Below are 22,908 nucleotides of genomic sequence, written 5' to 3' on the forward strand. Positions count from 1 at the left end.
TCTCCTAATTTGAGGAAGGACATCCTTGTGATTGAGGCAGTGCAGAGTAGGTTCACGAGATTGATCCCTGGAATGGCGGGACTGTCATATGAGGAAAGATTGAAAAGACTAGGCTTGTATTCACTGGAGTTTAGAAGCATGAGGGGGATCTTATAGAAACATAAAATTATAAAAGGACTGGACAAGCTAGATGCAAGAAAAATGTTCCCAATGTTGGGCGAGCCCAGAACCAGGGGCCACAGTCTTAGAATAAAGGGGAGACCATTTAAGACTGAGGTGAGAAAAAACTTTTTCACCCAGAGAGTTGTGAATTTATGGAATTCCCTGCCACAGAGGGCAGTGGAGGCCAAGTCACTGGATGGATTTAAGAGAGAGTTAGATAGAGCTCTAGGGGCTAGTGGAATCAAGGGATATGAGGAGAAGGCAGGCACGGGTTATTGATTGGGGACGATCAGCCATGATTGCAATGAATGGCGGTGCTGGCTCGAAGGGCCGAATGGTCTCCTGTACCTATTTTCTATGTTTCTAAGCTGGAGTAACTCAGCGGGTCATGCAGCATCTATGGAGAGGAGGAATGGGTGACGTTTCGGGTCGACCCGAAACGTCGACCATTCCTTCTCTCCAGAGATGCTGCCTGTCCCGCTGAGTTACTCCAGCTTTTTTGTGTCCATCTTCGGTTTAAACCAGCATCTGCAGTTCCTTCTTACACATATAGTTGTCAAGAGCAAGGTTAATAGGTGGATAATGAACCCTCCTGTAATCTGGTGTACGCTTGAATAACCTTATTGTCAATATCTAAAGACAGCTTTAAAGAGTGCAGAGAAGAAGGATGTTGCCTGGACTGAAGGGCCTGAGCTGTATGGAAAGGTTGGGCAGGCTGGGACTTTATTCCTTGGAGCACGGGAAGCTGAGCGGCGACCTCATAGAGATGTATAAAATCATGAAGCAAATAGTTAGGGTGAATGCACAGAGTCTTTTACCCAAGGTAGGGGAAATCAAAAACCAGAGGACATAGGTTTCTGGAGAGAGGAGCAAGATTTAAGAGGAACCTTTTCAGAAGGTGGTGGGAATGTGGAATGAACGTCCAGAGGAGGTAGCTGAGGCAGGTACTATATAACAGCATTTAAGAGACACTTGGACAGATACATGGATAGGAAATGTTTCGAGGGAGGGGGCGGCCTGCGGCTTCACACACACACTAACCACCCCCGCAAACACACACATGCACACTAACCACCCCCCTTGATATTATATTATTATTATTCATTTGCTCCTTTTACCCCATCCCTCGCCCCATCCACTCACGCATAGCCCCCAACCCGCAGGCGTGGCTAGAGAGGGAGGGGGGTAGAGACGGAGAGGGCAGAGGCACAGGCCCGACTATGACATCCATTTCATTCTTTATTTCAAAATTTATATTTCACTTGCATAAGTTGAATGAATGTAGCTGCATTTGGCTCCCTCCTTGAGGAGCGAATTAGTGAGATTTCAACAGTCCTGTCCTCTTACTTAAGCTGCCGTTGGAGGGTAGGCACTGTCGGCTGGTCGCATGTCTACGGGGGAATCGTCAATGATTTGTGTCTCCTTGTGACAGTTTTCTTGCCTTCCACCAGGAGCCGTTGTTGCAAACTGAATTATTGCAGCAGCTCCATAATCAGGAGCAAGCAAGTGTGCTCTTCCTCAATGAGGGGGCGATAGAATGCTTTATGTTTGGTGCAGTAACAGCCCACCACACAAGTGTAATATTAACACAGCGTCGCAAACATTCGATTTATTTTCGATGCATCGTACATTACCCTGATGTGGCAGCGATTTAGTGCACAAGATGATCCCAACAATGTGGCAGAGGAAAGTATGTGTAGGAAGGAACTGCAGATGCTGGTTTACACTGAATATAGACACAGAATGCTGGGGTAACTCAGGGACGGGCAGCATCCCTGGAGAAAAAGAATTGGTGACGTTTCTTGTCAAGACCCTTCATCAGACTGAGAGTAGGAGTATGTGGCTGGTCCTGATAGTATAATTGTATATTTTGTGTAGTATTTAGATACATAGATACATAGAAAATAGGTGCAGGAGTAGGCCATTCGGCACTTCGAGCCAGCACCGCCATTCAATATGATCATGGCTGATCATCCAACTCAGTATCCCGTACTGGCCTTCTCTCCATACCCCCTGATCCCTTTAGCCACAAGGGCCACATCTAACTCTCTCTTAAATATAGCCAATGAACTGGCCTCAACTACCCTCTGTGGCAGAGAATTCCACAGATTCACCACTCTCTGTGTGAGAAATGTTTTTCTCATCTCGGTCTTAAAGGATTTACCCCTTATCCTTAAGCTGTGACCCCTTGTCCTGGACTTCCCCAACATCGGGAACAATCTTCCTGCATCTAGCCTGTCCAACCCCTTAAGAATTTTGTAAGTTTCTATAAGATCCCCCCTCAATCTCCTAGATTCTAGCGAGTATAAGCCGAGTCTATCCAGTCTTTCTTCATATGAAAGTCCTGACATCTCTGGAATCAGTCTGGTGAGCCTTCTCTGCACTCCATTTCCAGGCAGGTAGCAGTTTAAAATCTGAAATGTGATCACCTGACAGTGTAGCAGTAGAGGGTGGAAGGAAAAGTTCATAGTGAAGGTAGTGGGTGTATGGAATGAGCTGCCAGAGGAGGTAGTTGAGGCAGGTACTATAACAGCATTTAAAAGACATTTTGACAGCATCTCTGGGGAAAAGGAATACAATACAATACAATACATTGTATATAGGTGATGTTTCGGGTCGAGCCTTTTTCAGACTGAGAGTCAGGGGAGAAGGAAACTAGAGGTATGAAAAGGTCATCGGGTACACGCATATTAAAGTCTTCGAGGGATACGGGCCAAATGGCATTATAGTACAGATGGAGCATTTTGCTTGACATGGGTGAGTTGGGCCAAAGGGCCTGTTTCCATGCTGTATCTGACTTTATGCAGTGTTGCCTCAGCACCAGAGTGTTGGTCGAGTTTGATGCTGAAATTTGTAGTGGAACTGGAATCGACAGCCAAGGGATGAGGGTTATTTTCTAAGATAAATGCTATAGTAAATAAAATCTTAATAATTCTGTTTTTAATGACATTTAGAAAATTGTTTTAATCCAGATTTCCCTTTTTTTAAAACATTGCCCTGATTGCCCTACGTTTCAAAAAAAACTTTGGGATTATCTGAGCAAGTACTCAGTCAAACTATATATGCAGTTATATAGTACCTGCCTCAACTAGCTCCTCAGGATGTTCACTAGTTACTAGGTTACGGCATGGTAGTGTTACGGTAGAGTTGCTGCCTTACAGCGCCAGAGACCTGGGTTTGATCCTGGTCAGAGTTACAGCGCTGACAGTTTCCTCACTGCTTCATTGGGTGGAGCCAGACGCTAGTCTAAGGAAGAGCAGGGGGTCCATCTTCCAGTACATAACCAGCAGTGAGCCCCCAACCAACAACGCCACACCAGGATGTCTATTCCCATTGCTCCTTCTGGGATCTTGCTGTGCATGAATGGCCTGCCACATTCCCCACCCTCTGCTGACACCATCCCCTGGGATTGAGGTTGACTTTCAATCAGGGGCGGCCCGGTGCCGGAGATGGCTAGAGTTGCTGCTTCACAGCGCCAGTGTCCCGGGTTCCAACCTGACCTCAGGTGCTGTCGGTACCGAGTTTGTACACTCTCCCTGTGACCGTGTGGGTTTTCTCTGGGTGCTGTGGTTCCTCCCACACTCCAAAGACGTACAGGTTTGCAGGTTACTGAGTGGGGTATAATTGCAAATTGTCCCTAGTGTGTGTAGTAGAGTAGTGTTAATCTGCGAGGATCGCTGGTCAGCGCGGACTCGGTGGGCCGAAGGGCCTGTTTCTGCGCTGTATCTTTAAACAAACTAAAAGGTTATTAAGACACAAGCATTTTTTGTTTTGCAATCTTTTTATAAATTGGATGACTGTGGGGGGTCCCTCTGGTAGAATCGTCAAGCATGAAGCAGTTCCTGTTTGTGTAATACATTCATTAGGGATGGTAACCTTTGCCTAGCTACCTTTGGTCAAATTCAGCCATAAATCCTATGCTAAAAGCTGATTGTAATTTAAAAAATCTGCCGCTACCTGTGAGGAAATATATCAAACTGTACTATGGAAATTAAAAACACTCCAAGGTAACTATATTATAGCTCGCAGGACAAGGTTGTTCAGGTCCTTGAGCACAGAATCTCCAGTGCCAATTCATCACGGTAGCAAGGCAGGCCAATCTTTGTGCCAACCATCCATCTCAATCTCGATTCCTTTTGTGGACCTAGTACCATTCCACACAGTGCTGCTCGGAAATGAAAGGTGTTGCAAGCTAACACTTGAGTCACCATGTTTAATAGTTACCATGTTTAGTTTGGTTTAGAGCTACAGCGTGGAAACAGGCCCTTCGACCCACTGAGACCTCGCCAACCAGGGATCCCCACACACTAACACTATCCTACGCACATGAGCGACAATTTACACCTATACCAAGCCAATTTACCTACAAACCTGTACGTCTTGTGAGTGTGGCAGGAAACCAGAGATCCCGGAGAAAACACACACGGGTCAGAAAACCCTCCCTCCTCTGGCAGCCTGTTCCATACACACACCGCCCTTTGTATGAAAAAGTTACCCCTCAGATTCCTATTAAATCTTTTCCCCTTCACCTTAAACCTACCTCCTCTGGTCCTCGATTCACCTACTCCGGACAAGAAAATCTGTGCATCTACCCGATCTATTCCTCTCATGATTTTACACACTAATATCTGTTACCCAGCTTAGGTCAGCCACCATTTGACTTTAAACTTTAGAGATACAGTGTGGAAGCAGGCCCTTTGACCCACCGAGTTCGTGCTGACCAGCGCTCACCCTACAAGCTAGCACTATCCTACACACCAGGGACAATTTATAATTTAGCAAAGCCAATTAGCCCACAAATCTGTACGTTTTTGGAGTGGGTGGAAACCCGGAGCACCCGTCGAAAATCCACGCAGTCACAGGGAGAACGTACAGACAGCACCTGTAGTCAGGATGGAACCCAGGTCTCTGGCGCTGTAAGGCAGCAACTCTACCGATGGGCCACTGTACTACAATACTGCCTACAAATTTCCGGCCTATATTCCGGAATTGGAATTGCATTACCTTTCCTCTTTCATTGCAAGGGTCAGTATCCTGGAGCTTCCCTCGTCTACAGTACTGCACAGATTACTGTTCACGTGGTGTTCATCACCACCTCAAGGACAGCTGGGGATTAGCTATCAAGAGCCAACAGTGTTTAATTGTCACTTCAATTGATATTTTGAGAAACTCTGCTTTCATTTTCTTTCTGTTATTGTTGAAAATATTAAGCAATGAATGTCAAACTAATATTATTAAATGAAATTTGAGTCTGAAGAAGGGTCTCGACCCGAAAACGTCACCTATTCCTTCGCTCCATAGATGCTGCCTCACCCACTGAGTTTCTCCAGCATTTTTGTCTACCTTCGATTGTTCCAGCATCTGCAGTTCTATCTTAAACATTATGGAATCAAGGTCGCTTATCCTCATTATACATCTGATCCTGTGCGAGCTTTATCTTGATGAGCACCTGGAGATCAGATCTGTAGTTGGGGTTGAAGACTGAAATGTTGGCTTCAGACTGGGGAATGCAACAGAAGTGGATAAGCTGAACACACAGGCGATCAAGTGTGTATTTTGTGTGTTAGGTAGTTTGCTTGAAGGGAGCAGTTGCGTTATGTTTAGAGATACAGCATGGAAACATGGCCACCAAGCCCACGCCGACCAGCGATCACCCCATAAACTAGTTCTACAAACCTGCACATCTTTGGAGTGTGGAAGGAAACCTGAACACCCAGAGAAAACCCATGTGGTCACAGAGAGCCCGTGCAAACTTCACATATACATCACCTGTAGTCAGGATCGAACCCGGGTCTCTGGCGTTGTAAGGCAGAAACTCTGCACCCATATGTTATCATAAAGAAACCCGATTACATAGAAAATAAAACAGTACAGCACAGGAACAGGCCCTTCAGCCCACAATGTCTGTGCCGCACAGGATACCAAAACCATCACTTATCTGCCTGCACATAATCCAGATCCTGCGTATCCATGTGTGTGTATCCTAAAGTCTCTTAAAAGCCACCTTCATATCTGCCACCACCACCACCACCCCACCCACAAGCCACCACCACCACCGGCAGGCTCTCATTACCCTCTGTAAAATAAAACAAAGCTTGCCCCACATATCTCCATCAAACTTTGCCCCTCTCACCTCAGAGTCTCTAATATTTGATATTTCACCCTCGGGAAAAGCTTGTGACTGTCCACCCTATCTATTGATTGATTGTGTGCCCCAAAGCAGTGCATCGCTTAAAGGATGAAAGAGCATTAAGTTTGTCAGATATGAAACCTGACCTGTAACAACCTGGAGTCAGTCACTAGAAAGGATGATGGACATTGACTTGGCTTTGGTGTCAGTTCTGTTTGTAGTGAGGGGTGGATGTTGCCCTGTCAGACATGTCTTCCTGCTGATCGTCCAATATGAAGATAGACACAAAATGCTGGAGTAACTCAGTGGGCAGGCTGCGAGAGAAGGAATGGGTGACGTTTCAGGTCGAGATATATAAAAATATCAAGTTTCTTGCCACCCTTGATGCCATCCCCACACAAACCAGCGGTAAACTGCATAGAGTCACACCGTGTGGAAATAGGCCCTTTGGCCCAACTTGCCTACATCAGCCAACATGCCCAATCTATACTAGTCCCACCTACCTTTGTTTGACCCATATCCCTCCTAAACCTATCCAATCCATGTACCTGTCTAAATGTTTCTTAAACCCACCACCCTTTATGATATATATGTGATGGATATGTGAAGTTTACACCCACCACCCTTTGTGTAAAAACAAAGTTACCCCTCAAGTTCCCATTAAATCTTTCCTATCACTTTAAACCTATGTCCTCTTGTTCTCGATACCCCCACTCTGGGCAAGAGCCTGCGTTTACCCGATCTATTCCTCTCATGCTTTAGTATGCCTCTATAAGATCACTCCCCATCCTCCTGCGTTGCAACCTGCTCAGCCTCACCCTGTAGCTCAGGCCTTCGAGTCCTGGCAACATACTCGTAAATCTTTCTGCACCCTTTCCAGCTTGACAACATCCTTCCTCTAACATGGTACCCAAAACTAAACTCAATACTCTAAATGCTTCACCAACATCTTGTATAACTGCAACATGGCCTCCCAACATCTATACTCAATGGTCTGATGAAGTTCAATGTGTATCTACTTCTAAAGATAGACACAAAAAGCTGGAGTAACTCAGCGGAACAGGCAGCATCTGTGGAGAGAAGGAACGGGTAACGTTTCGGGTTGAGACCCTTCTTCAGACTGGTTAGGGATAAGGGAAGCAAGAGATATAGATGGTGATGTAGTGAGAAAAAGGACAATGAATGAAAGATATGCCAAAATGTAATGATGATAAAGGAACAGGCCATTGCTAGCTTGTTAGCGAAACTGGTATGACTTGGGTGGGGGAGGGATGGAGGGAGAGGGAATGCCGAGGTTACTTGAAGTTAGAGAAATCAATATTCAGACCACTGGGCTGTAAACTACCCAAGTGAAATATGAGAAGCTGTTCCTCCAATTTGCATTTAGCCTCACTCTGACAATGAAGGAGACCTCGGGCAGAAAGGTCTGTGTGGGAATCGGTGCATCGATTTCAATCTGGAATCTAGTTTTATGCAAAATTGTTGCAATAACTGTAACTAGAGGCTAACAATGACTTTGGAATGAGAAATGGAGCGTATTACGATACAAATGGCTTTCCCCTTTTAATCTGCATGCCCTTAGCTTGACTGCTGTAAACCAGCACAAATTGTTTTCAGGTTTTAGTCAGATTCAGCATGCAGACAGATTTAGATGTAATCCTACAGCCAGCTGATGAATATGATGTTGAGGGCAGACTTCATTCCACCTTTATCCTCATCAGTGTGGAGGACAATATCTGCAGCTGTTTAAATGCAAGGCGTGGCCTCACTGCTAGATTCATTGCTATCTATCCATGTTGCTGGCTAGACCAGTATTTATTGGCCATCTCCACATCAGCAACGGAACCGTTGCAGGCTTGGGGTGTCATTGGGAGGTAACATTGGGAGATAACAATGTCCTCCCAGGAGTTTTAATAGACCATTCAACTGTGCTAAAATAGATCCCTTCATAAATAGTCCACATGTGCAGCATGCTGGTGCAGCGGTATAATTGCTGCCTTACAGCGTCAGAGACCCTGGTTCCATCCTGACCATGGGTTCTGTCTGTACGGAGTTTGTACATTCTCCCTGAGACCGCATGAGATCTCTCAAGGTTCTTTGGTTTCCTCCCACACTCCAAAGATGTACCGGTTTGTTGATTAATTGGCTTCGGTAAAAATCGTCCCTGGAGCGTAGGATAGAACTAGTGAACGTGAATCACTGGTCAGCGCGGTGGGCCGAAGGGCCTGTTTCCATGCTAGGTCTCGAAACTAAGACGATGTGTATGAAGGAACTGCAGATGCTGGTTTAAATGGACGATAGGCACAAAAAGCTGGAGTCAATCAGCGGGTCAGGCAGCACGTTTGGAAAAAAAGGAATAGGTGACGATTTGGGTTTAAGTCCCTTCTTCAGACCAGTGCGGCAAGACTACAGAGCATCGATCTGATCCACCAGTTCCAGGATCATGCACTTTGCCTGTAAGCTGGTACTTCTGATGGGTTATCCTGCTGATTTAAAAGGAGATGTGTTCTGCTTCCTCCAGGGTTGAAGAAGTGGGTGGAAGTTGGAAACTCTGGTGTCTTCCGCCCAGAAATGCTGTTGCCCATGGGCCTGCCGGAAGGTGTGTGTGTGATAGCGTGGGGTCTCTCTCTGGAACGGTAAGTGGCAACGTGTACTGGAAGTCAAGTTTATTGTCACGTGCACGACAACGGTGAGGTACAGGTACAACGAAAATCTTGCAGCAGCCTCACAACATGGAAGAAAGCCCTTCGGCCCACGATCACCCATCACCTATTAACACTAGTTGTGTTATCCCACTTTCTCATCCACTCCCTGCACACCAGGGACTATTTACAGAGGGCCAATTAACCTACAAACATGCACGTCTTTGGAGTGTGGGAGGAAACTGGAGCACCCGGAGGAAACCCATGTGGTCATTGAGAACATGCATACTCCACGCAGACAGCATCCGAGTTCGGGATTGAACTCGGGTTTCTGGCACTGTGAGGCAGCAGCTCTACCTGCTGCGCAGCTGTTCCACCTGTGCACATAAACACAGACAAAACACAAAATCACTTTTTGAAGAAGTAGATTTTCAGGTTGAATTTGTTGCCACCTGTATTTCCCTGCAGGCTTTTTTATAAACTCCTATCATGCCTTTCTTCACTGAGACATTCTGGTGAATCACGGAGACTAGTTTCAAATGGTGCTCGCTGCTGTAATGCCGGGATTAGTGGTCAGGAAGAGCCAGGGTGGAGTAGAATGCGTAGAAACAAGTTAAAACTTGATAGGAAATAGCAGTTTTATTTCAGTAATCAAGAAGCCTGCGTGAAAGCAGACTTAAATTAGCACTCGCAGTGAAGTCGTGGAACGGCTGGAGCAGGAGTGGGTTGCTAAGGATCTGAAGTGGCTGATGGCTTTTCCCGAGCACTTTCACACCTCCAATTACTCTTGGTAGAAAATGTTATGAAAACTGTCCTTAGAATTATTATTCTGCATTTACGTCTCCTGGAAATGGCAAGAAATCAACTAGGTTGTTCTGTGTCGATAGATAGACACCAAATGCTGGAGTAACTCAGCGGGACAGGCAGCATCTCTGGAGAGAAGGAATGGGTAAAGGGACTTGACCCGAAACATCACCCATTCCTTCTCTCCAGATATGCTGCCTGTCCCGCTGAGTTACTCAAGCATTTTGTGTCTATCTTTGGTTGAATCCAGCATCTGCAGTTCCTTCATACACTGTTGTGTATCCATAGTTACATAGACCAGGGACAGTAAGTTTATTTCCTGAGAGGTGCCAGTGGCTTTTGGACTTTAGAGTTATAGTACGGAACGAAACAGGCCCTTCGGCCCATCGAGTCCGCACTGGCCTGCAATCACCACTTACACTAACACTATCCTGCACATTAGGGACAATTTACAATTTTACCAAAGCCAGTTAACCTACAAATCTGTACGTCTTTGGAGTGTGGGTGGAAACCGGAGCGCCTGGATGGGGTGAACATAAAAACTCCATACAGATAGCACCCATTGTCAGGATTGAACCCAGGTCATTAACATTGTTAGGCAGCAGCTCAACTGCTGCACCACCATTGTGCCCTCATTTAATTGTGAAAAGCGTTTGTTGCGTGCTAACCAGTCAGCGGAAAGATAATACATGATTACAATTGAGCCGTCCACGGTGTACAGATACAGGATAAAGTTTAGTGTAAGTTCAGTTTAGTCCAGTACGATTCGATCAAAGATGGTCCGAGGGTCTCCAATGAGGTAGAGAGTAGCTGAGGACCGCTCTCTAGTTGTTGGTAGGATGGTTCCATTGACTGATAACAGCGGGGAAGAAACTGTCCCTGAATCTGGAGGTTTCACACTTCTATACCTCTTGCTTGATAGGAGAGTAGAGAGTGGCCAGGGTGAGACTGGTCCTTGATGATGCTGCTGGCCTTGCTGAGGCAGCGTGAGGTGTCGATGGTTAGTTTGTGAGATGGTCTGGGCTGTATCCACAATTCTCTGCCATTTCTTGCGGTCTTGGATGGTGGGGTTCCCAGACCATGTTGTGATGCATCCGGTTAAATGCTTACAACGATGCATCTGTAGAAGTTGGTGAGAGGGTGATAGGGACATGCCGAAAGCACTGCCAAGGGTGGTGGTGGAGGCAGGTACGATATTGGTGTTTAGGAGGATTTTAGATAGCCACATGGATACGCAGGGAAAGGAGAGATATAGATCAGTGACGTTTCGGGTTAGGATCCTTCTTCAGAATCAGGAAACTGGTTTCATGGGCTACACCTGGTTATATGACCCAGAGACCTGATTCATGCTGCAGCTGAATATGCAATGTTTGTCCTGGTATTGAGTCCCAGAAAATTGGGAAGTTCCCTTTCTTTACCTAGCCCTTCTGATTTCCTGTTTAAGAGCTCAAATTACCCTAAATGAACAGAATTGCGGGCAGCAGGAAAGGGAACATTGCAACCTACATGGCCCTAACATTTGCTGCTTCCCTCAAGATAAGCTGGTGTGCACAGACTATGTTTGCATTTCAGTCCAATCATCACCTCCTTTCCCGTTTCACATGTTTAGCTTTGAAAATAAAATTCACTTCCCACAACAGCTGTGTAAAATGCCAGTGGGATGAGGTTTTCCGCTTCTAACGATTATGCATATGTGCTGTGGTGCAAACTCTCAGCAGTCCCTGAATTCACATATTCCTTTTCTCCAGAGATGCTGTCTGACCAGCTGAGTTACTCCAGCTTCTTGTGTCTATCTTCGGTTTAAACCAGCATCTGCAGTTCCTTCCTACACCTACTAACTAGTCCAGGCTGGATTGTCATCAACCAAATCTAAATAATTTCCTTTAGACTTTAGAGATACAGCGCGGAAACAGGCCCTTTGGCCCACCGAGTCCGCGCTGACACATTAAGGACAATTTTACGGAAGCCAATTAACCTACAAACCTGTACGTCTTTGGAGTGTGGGAGGAAACTGGAGAACCCAGAAACAATTCACATGGTCACAGGGAGAACGCACAAACTGTGTACAGACAGCACCCGTAGTCAGGATGGAACCTGGGTCTCTGGCGCTGTGAGGCAGCAACTCTACCACTGCTCCACTGTGCTGTCCTGGTGTATGTTTTTTTAAAGTATAATGCACTAACAAAGAACATTCTCCACTTACACCAATATCATACATCATATCATCCATTTTCTCCAGAGATATTGACCTGTTGAGTTACTCTAGCACTTTGTCTTTCAACTTGGTAGTGTTTTTTTTTAAAGAGAATGTGTTTTTATGGCAAAAATGCTCGGTTAGCATATTTTCTTGCTTTCCTTTGGAACTGTGCTGTCGAATCTGTTACGTACACCTGAACCACATCTTAGAGATGGTTTAACATTGGCGTCCAGAATGCAGCATCACTTCCAATGCAGCTGTCCTTAAATTGTGTTGGGAGCTGAAGCCTCTGAAGTGTGGCCCTGAATGCATTAGCTTCTAACTGGGATGGGAGTTTACAACTCACTGATCCTCAGCTGACACACGGATCCAAAGAAAAGGAAGAGTTATGTGAGAAGTTTGATGAACAAAGTAACATTTTAAAGGGCCTGTCTCATGATGCCAATTCACCCAAGAGCTCTCCCGAGTTCAAACTCGCGAGAGCTCTTGGGTGAACTCGCATCATGGGACAGGGGGGGATAAGGATGGATGAGGAAGGGGGACTGTAGATGTGGAAACTATGTTGTCATCATATCATTGCCCCTATTGTTGGTGGTGCAGCGGTAGAGTTGCTGCCTCACAGCGCCAGAGACCCAGGTTTGATTCTGACTACGGGTGCTGTCCGTACGAAGTTTGTACGTTCTCCCTGTGACTGCATGGGTTTTTTCTGGTTTCCTCCCACCCTCCAAAGACATACAGGTTTGTATGTTAATTGGCTTTGGGGAAAAAAAGTACATTGTCTCTAGTGTGTAGGATAGTGTACGGGGATCCCTGGCTGGCATAGACGGTGGGCTGAAGGGCCTATTTCTGCCCTGTCTAAACTAAACTAAACTAAACTTAGAAGCTTTCTGTGCAAATTTGCCTTCAATCCAAGCTGTGCTCATACAGCAGTAAGTTGAGCTGTAATATCTCCCCTACACCAAGTAAACCTTGACACCTACTTCACAAAAGCAAATGAGAAAAGGAAATATCTTTAAAAAAGAGAAGACTACAAACAGATAACAGTTAGTCATAATTCCCTTACAGGAACTTTAAGATTTACAAGGTTAATTCCCGGATGGCGGGACTGTCATATGCTGAGAGAATGGAGCAGCTGGGCTTGTACACTCTGGAGTTTAGAAGGATGAGAGGGTATCTCATTGAAACATATAAGATTGTTAAGGGCTTGGACTCGCTAGAGGCAGGAAACATGTTCCCGATGTTGGGGGAGTCCAGAATTAGGGGCCACAGTTTAAGAATAAGGAGTAAGCCATTTAGAACGGAGACGAGGAAACACTTTTTCTCACAGAGAGTTGTGAGTCTGTGGAATTCTCTGCCTCAGAGGGCGGTGGAGGCAGGTTCTCTGGATGCTTTCTAGAGAGAGCTAGATAGGGCTCTTAAAAATTGCGGAGTCAGGGGATATGGGGAGAAGGCAGGAACGGGGTACTGATTGGGGATGATCAGCCATGATCACATTGAATGGCGGTGCTGGCTCAAAGGGCCGAATGGCCTACTCCTGCACCTATTGTCTATTGTCAATTATGCTTCTTTACGACCAGTGACCTCCAAGCAAGAGTCATGGCAGACAACCTTGTGGAAGTATTATGTGATAATCTTTATGGAAATATATGATCAGGTCTCTTGCATTGTTGCCTCGCTGAATATGTGGAATAGCATCAGCAGTGTCCGTATGGTTTTATCTCATTAACAGTCCCTGAATATAGTTGGCGCCAAGACAGGGGAACATTGGGACACAGCCAAGAGTGAGAAGCACCTTGGGGGCTGTTTGCTGTCACTGGACCCACAGTTCAATCCAAAGAATGTCCTCTGCACCTCAACAAAAGCACATTACATCAATGGTCCAATTCCATTTATAAATACTGCAGACACATTCAGCTGATTGTGTTTCCTACAAGGCAACAAGCCACAGCATTGACCTGAAAGTTTATGTGCTGTCAGCAGCTTCAAATAAGGGCCAGGGTCGATTATTTAATTTCCTGATCGAGGATTCACTGATTTTGCGATTTAAAATTCCTTAATTCCTTGTAGTTGCCATTGTCGCCAGAAGTCTCTCTATCCTTCAACTAAAATAAAAGGTGAAATGTTATGCAATTAAAAGTGAAGTTTTCAAGAATTCTAAAACAACTTTATTTTGTACCTGGTTTCTTGGATTGCCATGATAATTCCAGGCTCATCAGGTGGATGGATCAGGTGTTTCTGAAGAGGTGAAGCATTCAGTCCCATTGGGATGTTTGACTATCAACCCTGGAAACCTTGGAGAACCGTTCCGACTCTTCGCGGCAGCCATGATCTTGGTTGGTCCAGAAAGGCTCTGGAACCAAGGGTGCCAGAAAACCAGTGGTGGACCTGTCGGATGTACTAGTGTTTGGTTTTAACGAGGGGCAATCTGTGAAAACTCCAAACTAATGCATGGCACAAGCCAGAAAGTTGCTGGGCCCCGACTTTGATCTTCACCAATTTAGCCAACCCAACACTAAATGTTGCTGGTAAAATAGCCTGGGAGCAGATGAGAATGTCTTACATTATTGTGTTGAACTCGTGTGATCAGGAAGACGCTGTCCAAAAGAGAGGTGGAAAAATATTTATTTTTAACCAACAAAAAAGAATTGGATAAGTACTTAGTAAGGAGTGGAACTAATTTGTAAGTCTTTCAAAGAGGTAGCACAGGTATTCTGGACCACATGTCCTCCAGTGTTGTAAGATTTTATTTGATTCTTGATCACCAAATAACTTTCAGCAGCATTAAACTAGTACAAGTTGTCTTCATTGACAGAGCGCACATTGTATTATAATTCAATTTTACATTTTATAAAATGCAGCAGGTAGACGTTTAGTGGCACGGTGGCACAGCGCCAGAGACCTGGGTTCCATCCTGACTACGGGAGCTGTCTGTACAGAGTTTACATTCTCCCAGTGACCTCATGGATCATTCAGTCTGCCTGGATCTACCTGATCTCCCAATTGCCAAACACATTCATTCCACTTCCCATTCACACACTGATCTTTCTGTCCTAGGCCTCCTCCATTGTCAGAGTGAGGCCAAATGCAAATTAGAGGAACAGCACCTCATTTCCTTTGGGCAGCTTACAACCCAGTGGTATGACATTGATTTATCTCACTTCAAGTAACCCCTGCATTCCCTCTCTCTCCATCCCTCCCTTACCCAATTCATACCAGCTTCAAAGTGGTCTTGATGAGTCTCATTGTCAGTACTTGTTCTCACCTAACAGCAAACAATGGCCTGTTTCCTTCATCATTGTTACTTTGTTTTGCAAATCTTTCATTCATTGTTCTATATCTCTCTACATCACCGTCTATATCTCTCCTTTCCCTTTCCACTGACTCTCAGTCTGAACAAGGGTCTCGACCCGAAACGTCACCTATTCCTTTTCTCCAGAGATGCTATGTTACCCGCTGAGTTACTCCAACTTTTTGTGTCCATCTTCGGTTTAAACCAGCATCTGCAGTTCCTTCCTACACATTTCATCCAGTTACTACTCTTTCCTCTCACACTCCAAAAACTTGTAGGTTGATTGGGTTTGGTAAAACATTGTCAATTGTCCCCAGTGCGTGTGGGATAGTGCTAGTGTACAGGGTGATCACTGGTCAGTGTGGACTCGGTGGGCCAAAGGGCCTGTTTCCACGCTGTATCTCTAAAGCTGAGCAATCTCTGGCGTGGAATCTGCAAGTTAACTCCATGGTATTCATGTTTAGGATATCACTGGTGCAATTGGCACCAGTCCTCAATTAAGTGTTAAACATTTTTTAATTCTACCCTAAAAACGTATATGTAATGTTCATTAACATTAGCCTTTAAAACATCAATCCCATGACTATGTTTAAACCATGTTGTAGGAAGCAACTGCAGATGCTGGTTTAAACTGAAGATAGACACAAAAAGCTGGAGGAACTCAGTGGATCACACAGCATCTCTGGAGAAAAGGAATAGGTGGCGTTTTGGGTGAAGAAGGGTCTCGACGAGAAACGTCATCTATTCCCTTTTCTCCAGAGATGCTGTCTGACCCGCTGAGTTACTCCAGCTTTTTGTGTTTGAACGAAACCATGTTGGTTTAGTTCTACTGTTTGTTTGATTAGATCATTTTGTTTGCCAACTATGAATGTAAGATGCAAAATCTATTTTAAATTTCCTCCTAGACCAACCATGATCAAGTACGGAATCAACAACATCCGTGAGCTTGTGGGGCACAAGGTGAACTTGCAGATGGTGTACGACAGCCCAGTGTGCCGCCTGGCCTCCTAGCATTCAGCCTCAGACACGCACTGCAAGACACTTGAAGTGTGTGCTTGACACTAGCCTCAGCAAGATTTCACTTTAATTCAATTCAGGGACTGTGGGGGAGGAAGAATCAAAAGGTTTGGCTTTGGAGCTCGAGGCGTATCATTGTTCAAGCATGCCGTTCTCACTGCCTCGAGCACTCCTGTAATATGTTAACGCAAGCCATTGCAGATGCTGGAATCTGGAGCAATAAAAAGTTCTGCATTAACTCAGTGGGCCAAGCAGCATCTTAGGAGACAGAGGGATGGTCCATTACAGTTGCGAATCCTGCTTGACCCACTGATTCCCTGCAAAATACCGTGGCCTCTTGTTCTGTTATTTCATATTCATATTTGATGGTTCCAAAAGCCTGACAAGTTTGCACAGCTGAAAATTTGTGCTCGAAACAGAAAAGGAAGCAGGTCAGAGACACGAGCAAGTGCAGAGGCGGGAATCTTGAGCAAAACACAAAGTTCTGAAGGAACTCGTGGGGTCAGGCAGCATCTGTGTAGGGAATGGACAGTGTTTTGGGTCTAGAGTCTGAAGAAAGGTCCGGACCTGAAATGTCATCTGTCTGTTCCCACCACAGATGCTGCCTGCCCCACTGAGTCATTCCAGCAATTTGTGTTTTTTTTTTTTTGCTGATTAACTGGAGCATGTTACCTTAAAGTTACAACTATAATCTAAACTCCACTGATTAGAGTCAATAGGGATCATTGTTCTGGAACTATTAGTTCCCAGCTGCTAAATGAAAAGGAAATAAATCTCGGTGTGAAGTAATGAAACCTTTGAAGGAGGCGAGATGGTAGTTTTGGTCACAATCGAGCCTGCCTTGTTGATTACATTGGAAGTCTGTGGCTGCAGCACCCACGTCATTGTCACGCCTTAACATACCTTGGTTTCCAAGGAGTCCGCTTACGATATCTGTCTTATTTCAGAAAATGGAAATTGTAAATCTAATGCAATAAAAGGAGCAAATCTGAAGTGTATTCCATGGTGCTTTTCTCTGTCAACCAGTCATTCCTTCTATAGAAGGATTGTTTATATTTGAGTGATGGAATGAGTGCAGACTCCTCTACTACTTCAAACATGTCACATCAGCCCACCAAGTCCCACCGACCAGAGATTCTCATACACTTGCCCTATCCTACACACTAGGGATCATTTACAACTTTACCGACACCAATTAACCTACAAACCTGTACTTCTTTGGAGTGTGGGAGGAAACCGGAGCACCCGGAGAAAACCTATGCGGCCAGAGGGAGAACGTACAAACTCTGTACAGACAGCACCTGTGGTCAGGATTGAACCTGGATCTATGGTGCTGAAAGGCAGCAACTCTACTGTCATACTTACCTAGCCCACGGTTATTGTAGTCAATTATAGTATCCTTTTAACACCCTCACAAACCTGCTAACCCCAAATAGACCCATTCAGGGTAACATCTGCATAATACAAGTCATTAGTACACTTACCAAATCATGTGCCAAATCTTGAAGCCCAGCGTAGCCGTAATATGATCGGCCTTGTGCATGTGCTAGAAGACGTCAGATTCAACCAACTCTCACATGCTGAGTAATAGCACTTAGACATTTGCTGGTGGTTGGCATATTAGGGATCCATTGCAAGCTGGCTCTTTTGAAACAGGCCCTTCGGCCCACTGACCTTCGATCACCCATTCACACTAGTTCTGTTATCCCATTTTCTCATCCACTCCTTGCACACCGGGAGCAATTTATAGAGGGCCAACTAACATACAAACCTGCAAGTCTTTGGGATGTGGGATGAAACCAGAGCACCAGGGTCACAGAGAGAATGTGCAAACATCACATACAGACAGCATCCGAGGTCAGGATCGAACCAGAGTCTCCGGCGCTGAGAGGCAGCTGCACCATTGTGCCACTCTCTGGGGGCAGGCAATTTGAAGATGTCGCACAAGTGTTTTGTGATTCCATTTCTAACAGAGACGTGTTATTTGTGTACCTTTTCACATGCCTTACCATGAGTGTTCAACAATTAGTCAATGAAACATCTACAGTCCCAACCTTTCATGGTCACCCACCAATGCTTGGATCAATGGACAACCCTTCCTTCATCTGTGGTATCAGATGGACTGGTACATTTTTAGAGGGTGCAGCCTTGCTGCAATTAGAAGCACAATGTAAAATGGGTAAAATCAAAGCACGACTGCTCGGGACTCGATAATTACATAAATGTTTATTTTCTTTACAAAATATTGAGTGTATGTAGACAACTGGTGGAATTGCATTGAAGTTCGGCAATAATATCTGCAACAACATACATGAAAACGGTTCAGATTTTAGAATCAAAATGTATAAATTAAGCAGAATTTAGCAGTCATTTATATTTTTAAGTGTGAAGTATAGATGCAGAAAACAACGGCAGTTCCCGGTGATACTGAGGATGAACAGACCACAAATTAATGCTAATTTGTAAAATGGAGGGAAGGCTTTCAAAGTGGTAATGTTACTGAAGCTTATAAAATATTCAAAGATTAATGAGGTTAAGACAAGTATTACTTTTAAATAAGTCAGAATATTGAATGCAATATCTGAGTGAAAGAGCAGCTTTATACAAAAGAGTCAAGAGAGTTTATTTGTCATGTGCAAAGGATATGAACCCGAACAATGGAATTCTTACTTGCTGCAGCTTTTCAGGCAATAAAAGGTGATAACTATCTGGAATAATCTGACAGGCAGGAAAGTAATATTGCAAACATGGTTGTATTCTAGTCTGGCAAGGTTTCAATACTGAAAAAGAGAGTACATTAGCCTAATAATCCTCCTGTGAAGTGCCTTGCTTGTTTTGCTTCATAAATAACAGGGCAGGTTGTTGACTTGCTCTTGTCCTTCACAGCTTATTGTATTTGGAAGTCGGTCGGCCAAACGATATGTGTATAATGGTTACTGTCATTTTTGTGTCTGCACATTTAATTATTTATTTGGGTTCTTCTAGCTCTGCAAATACATCAAGGATTATTTATGTTTCAAGGATTGAGAATGCCATCAGTAATTCTGACAGATTTGTTCACAAATCATCAATTAAATAAAACAGAAGCGTGTTAGTGAAGGTGATGCATTCGAATGGGGTTGGTTGGTGCTACTGATGGAATGAGGCTTTCGTTGTCAGCTTCCTCTTTGGTAAGTCCATCCCCGCATCCCGTGTCTGAAGTCACGTCTCCTGAGGTAGATGCAGGGTCTCCTCGGCTGGGATTCGGATTTCCTCCTGATTCTGGAGAGGGTATGGGAATGCTTCAGGAGTGACGCACTTGAGGTCATTTCCAGTCTCACTTGCCTGCTGTCTCGGTCCAAATATACAATCTATTGAATGGAAACAATGGAATGAATGTCGCTTGCTTTAATCAAAGTATTACTAACAAATATATGTTGCTTACAATGCTACATAATAGGAAGAAGCCTCGTCTTCCATCTTTGAATTTAGTATCACGTCTTTACAAATACTTGCCCACCAAGTAGTTATCTATTCACAAAAGTCCCAAAAGCAAAATACCGATGGTGGTATAGAAATCCAAAATGAAAGCAGAAATTGTCAGAAGGTCAGGCAGCATCAGTGGAGAATTAGTTAGTTTCAGGACAATAACCTGCTAGATGAAAAGTAGTATTCCTTAAACCTGAACTTTTACGAGGTTATCTGCAGGACAATTTGGTCTGTTTTCATGTTAAAATAATCTAATCTCGGCCACATTTATTTCCTGTTATTTGAAGGATTTTTTTGCTTGGAGAAGACAAAACTTACCTTTTCCATCCGGCACCTCTTACGAATTCAATACTCCAAAGCACATAATGTGATTATTTTTTTAAAGAAGATCTTCATTATATAAGAATGTGTTACGCCGTTTGTGCAGAGAAAATCTTTGCACGCGGCAATGAGATTAATGACCAGTTAATCTTTTATGGATCTTCTGATTAAGGGATCAATGTTGGGTAAAAGATTAGGACTATTCTTTGTTAATGCATGAATAATAGCGAAAGAACAGCAGAAAGAAGATGAGATGTTGAATTGAATATTAAATTGAATTGAATACTTTATGGTCACATGTGACAAGTCACAGTGAAATTCTTTGCTTGCACACCCAAGGTATGCAAATAGTCGGCACATAAAGGCCGCCAACAAAGTTACAAAGTATCCCGCACCAGGTCCACCCTTGTTCCCCACCCCACATGGTGGTCTCCCCACCACCCCTTCACAGTGGTCCCTTCATGCCGGATCCCCCTTTGTTCTTGCTGGAGTAACTCAGCGGGACGAACTGCAGATAACCGTCCCGCTGAGTTACTCCAGCATTTTGTGTTGATTCCCCTTTCTTCTTTACCCCACCCCCCCACAGCATTCCACCACACCGGGTTGTGGTTACACTCCTTTGGGAATGCACTGTGGCATCAGCTGGGATTCCCTGTTGGAATGTGTAACCTGACGGACTCTGGATGTCAGTGGTGCTTGACATGAGAGCACTGGACATGTGCAGAGATGCTTAGTAACCTGTATGATTTTTGCTTCTGAGCAGTTGGGGAAAGTGACTTTAAAGAAGAGATCAGAGACAAACAGATCACTGTTTGTACAGTGGTGGCGCTGCCTTGCAGCTGCGGCTCGCCTGCAGTCCGTTTGTCTTTTCTGTTTTTTGTTTTCTCTTGTCCCGTTTTTACAGTTTATTTCGGTTTATTTAGTTGTGTATGTGTGGGGGGGGGGTGGGTGTAACATGTTTTTTGACTCTTCCTTCGGGGGGGATGCGACCTTTCCTGCCGTATCCCCCGTCTCCGTGTCCGTCTGCGCTGAGGCCTATCGCGGAGCTGGCGGCCTCCAACTGCGACCGACCTCGAGGCTGCGGACTTTGGGGCTGTGGTTGCGGGGCGACCCAACTTCCGACCCGACTTTGGAGCCTCGGAGGCTCGGCCGCGGGCCAGTGGACGACATCATCGGGAGCTCGAGTTCTGTTTTCCGGAGCTCTCGCAACTACAGCTGCATCCTCTGGACTGGAGGGCGGCAGCTTCGGCAGCTTCGACCGCCCCGGGCCGCGGAGCTTGAACCGGCCCGTTTGCGGAGCACGGATTCAGCCGCGGGACTTACCTACCATCACCCGGCGGGGTCACAACATCGGAGGCTTGGATTGCCTCAGCGCAGAGAGAGAGCAAGGAGGGAAGAGACAATGACTTTGGGACTTTAAACTGTGTTGAGTGTTTGTTATTTATTCTATGTTATGACTGCAGGCTAAACCATTTCGTTGCACTGAAAAGTGCAATGACAATAAATTGAATCCAATCCAATCAAAATTAAATCATTGCGAGGGGAAAATCGAATTTTACACCTCACTAAATATTAACACAAATGATGTACACCCAGAGCTTCCTTGTAGGATGTGATCTGTAGGAAAGTTAATTATGCCCCTGTCCCACTTAGGAATCCTGAACGGAAACCTCTGGAGCCTTTGCGCCCCACCCAAGGTTTCCGTGCGGTTCCCGGAGGTTTTTGTCAGTCTCCCTACCTGCTTCCACTATCTGCAACATCCGGGAACTGCATGGAAACCTTGGGTGGGGCACAAAGTCTCCAGAGGTTTCCGTTCAGGTTTCCTAAGTGGGACAGGGGCATTATATTTCAATAGAAAATAGAGGTGGATGTTCTTGATTATGCCTGGATCTGAGGTCTAGGGATGGTTTGGTTCCTTTTGTCTTGGTTATGACTGGAATGGCATTGCAGAGCTCGAGTTCAAATGAATTCAATAAATCTGGGGACTCGTAAGAAACTTAACAATCTGGCTGCTATTTGTAGTTAATGTGCTCCTAGTTCCTTTCTCTAGGTACGCACAAATATCTCATCCTTCAAGAGTTTATCAAATTCCCCTTAGAATGGGTTTACAATGTAATTTGCAGATATTACTTTCAAGATTACAACACCTTGCAAAAAATCTCATCATCCCTGTTCTCAATCCCTCTTTTCTCTTTTAAAACCAATTATATAACACCCCGTGTCCTGTGATTACTACCCTCCTGGCAGTGAAAACCATTTCTCTTTATTGACTCTGTCAAAGCTCCTTATGATTACTTACATTAAATCTTCCTTTAACCGTCTCCTTTCCGCGACCAACCCTTGTTTATCATTTCTCTCCCCTGTAACTGAAGTCCCCAGTCACAGGGTATAGACAAAAATGCTGGTGAAACTCAGCGGGTGAGGCAGCATCTATGGAGCGAAGGAATAGGTGAAGGTCTGAAGAAGGGTCTCGACCCAAAACGTCACCTATTCCTTCGCTCCAGGGATGCTGCCTCACCCGCTGAGTTTCACCAGCATTTTTGTCTACCTTTGATTTTTCCACCATCTGCAGTTCTTTCTTAAACAGTCACAGGGGGTGCTCCGATAAATGTCCTCTCTGCCCCGGTGTAGGAAGTCTAACCCAGTCACAAGGTGACTAGGGATGGTCAATGAAGCCTTTATCAGTGCCACCCACATATTGGTGGATTGGGTTCTTCCTGAGCTGCAGATGCCCAGGCTTTGCCCAATAATGAAACTTCTGGTACACTGCAACACACAGCTCCATTTTCACATTGGACAATCGTTGGGCATTAGAGTTAATTTTTGGAAATGATTCCTGCATTTAAAGAATAACATATCAGCTGAAAATAAACTCAAC

At 44.9% G+C, this 22,908-nt stretch overlaps 1 protein-coding gene across 1 annotated transcript in view; it reads left to right on the forward strand.

Moving 5' to 3' along the window:
• Positions 1-17,239, forward strand: part of farsa (phenylalanyl-tRNA synthetase subunit alpha) — a 50,307-nt gene extending 33,068 nt beyond the window's left edge. Inside the window, exons 12-13 of the mRNA XM_033012298.1 lie at positions 8,814-8,928; positions 16,130-17,239. Of these exons, the coding sequence (XP_032868189.1) occupies positions 8,814-8,928; positions 16,130-16,235 (221 nt within the window). The 3' untranslated portion in view covers positions 16,236-17,239. The remainder of the gene's footprint in view (positions 1-8,813; positions 8,929-16,129) is intronic.
• Positions 17,240-22,908: the final 5,669 nt, after the last annotated feature.

This window comes from Amblyraja radiata, chromosome 35, assembly GCF_010909765.2.
Source record: "Amblyraja radiata isolate CabotCenter1 chromosome 35, sAmbRad1.1.pri, whole genome shotgun sequence".
In the NCBI taxonomy this organism is placed as follows: domain Eukaryota; kingdom Metazoa; phylum Chordata; class Chondrichthyes; order Rajiformes; family Rajidae; genus Amblyraja; species Amblyraja radiata.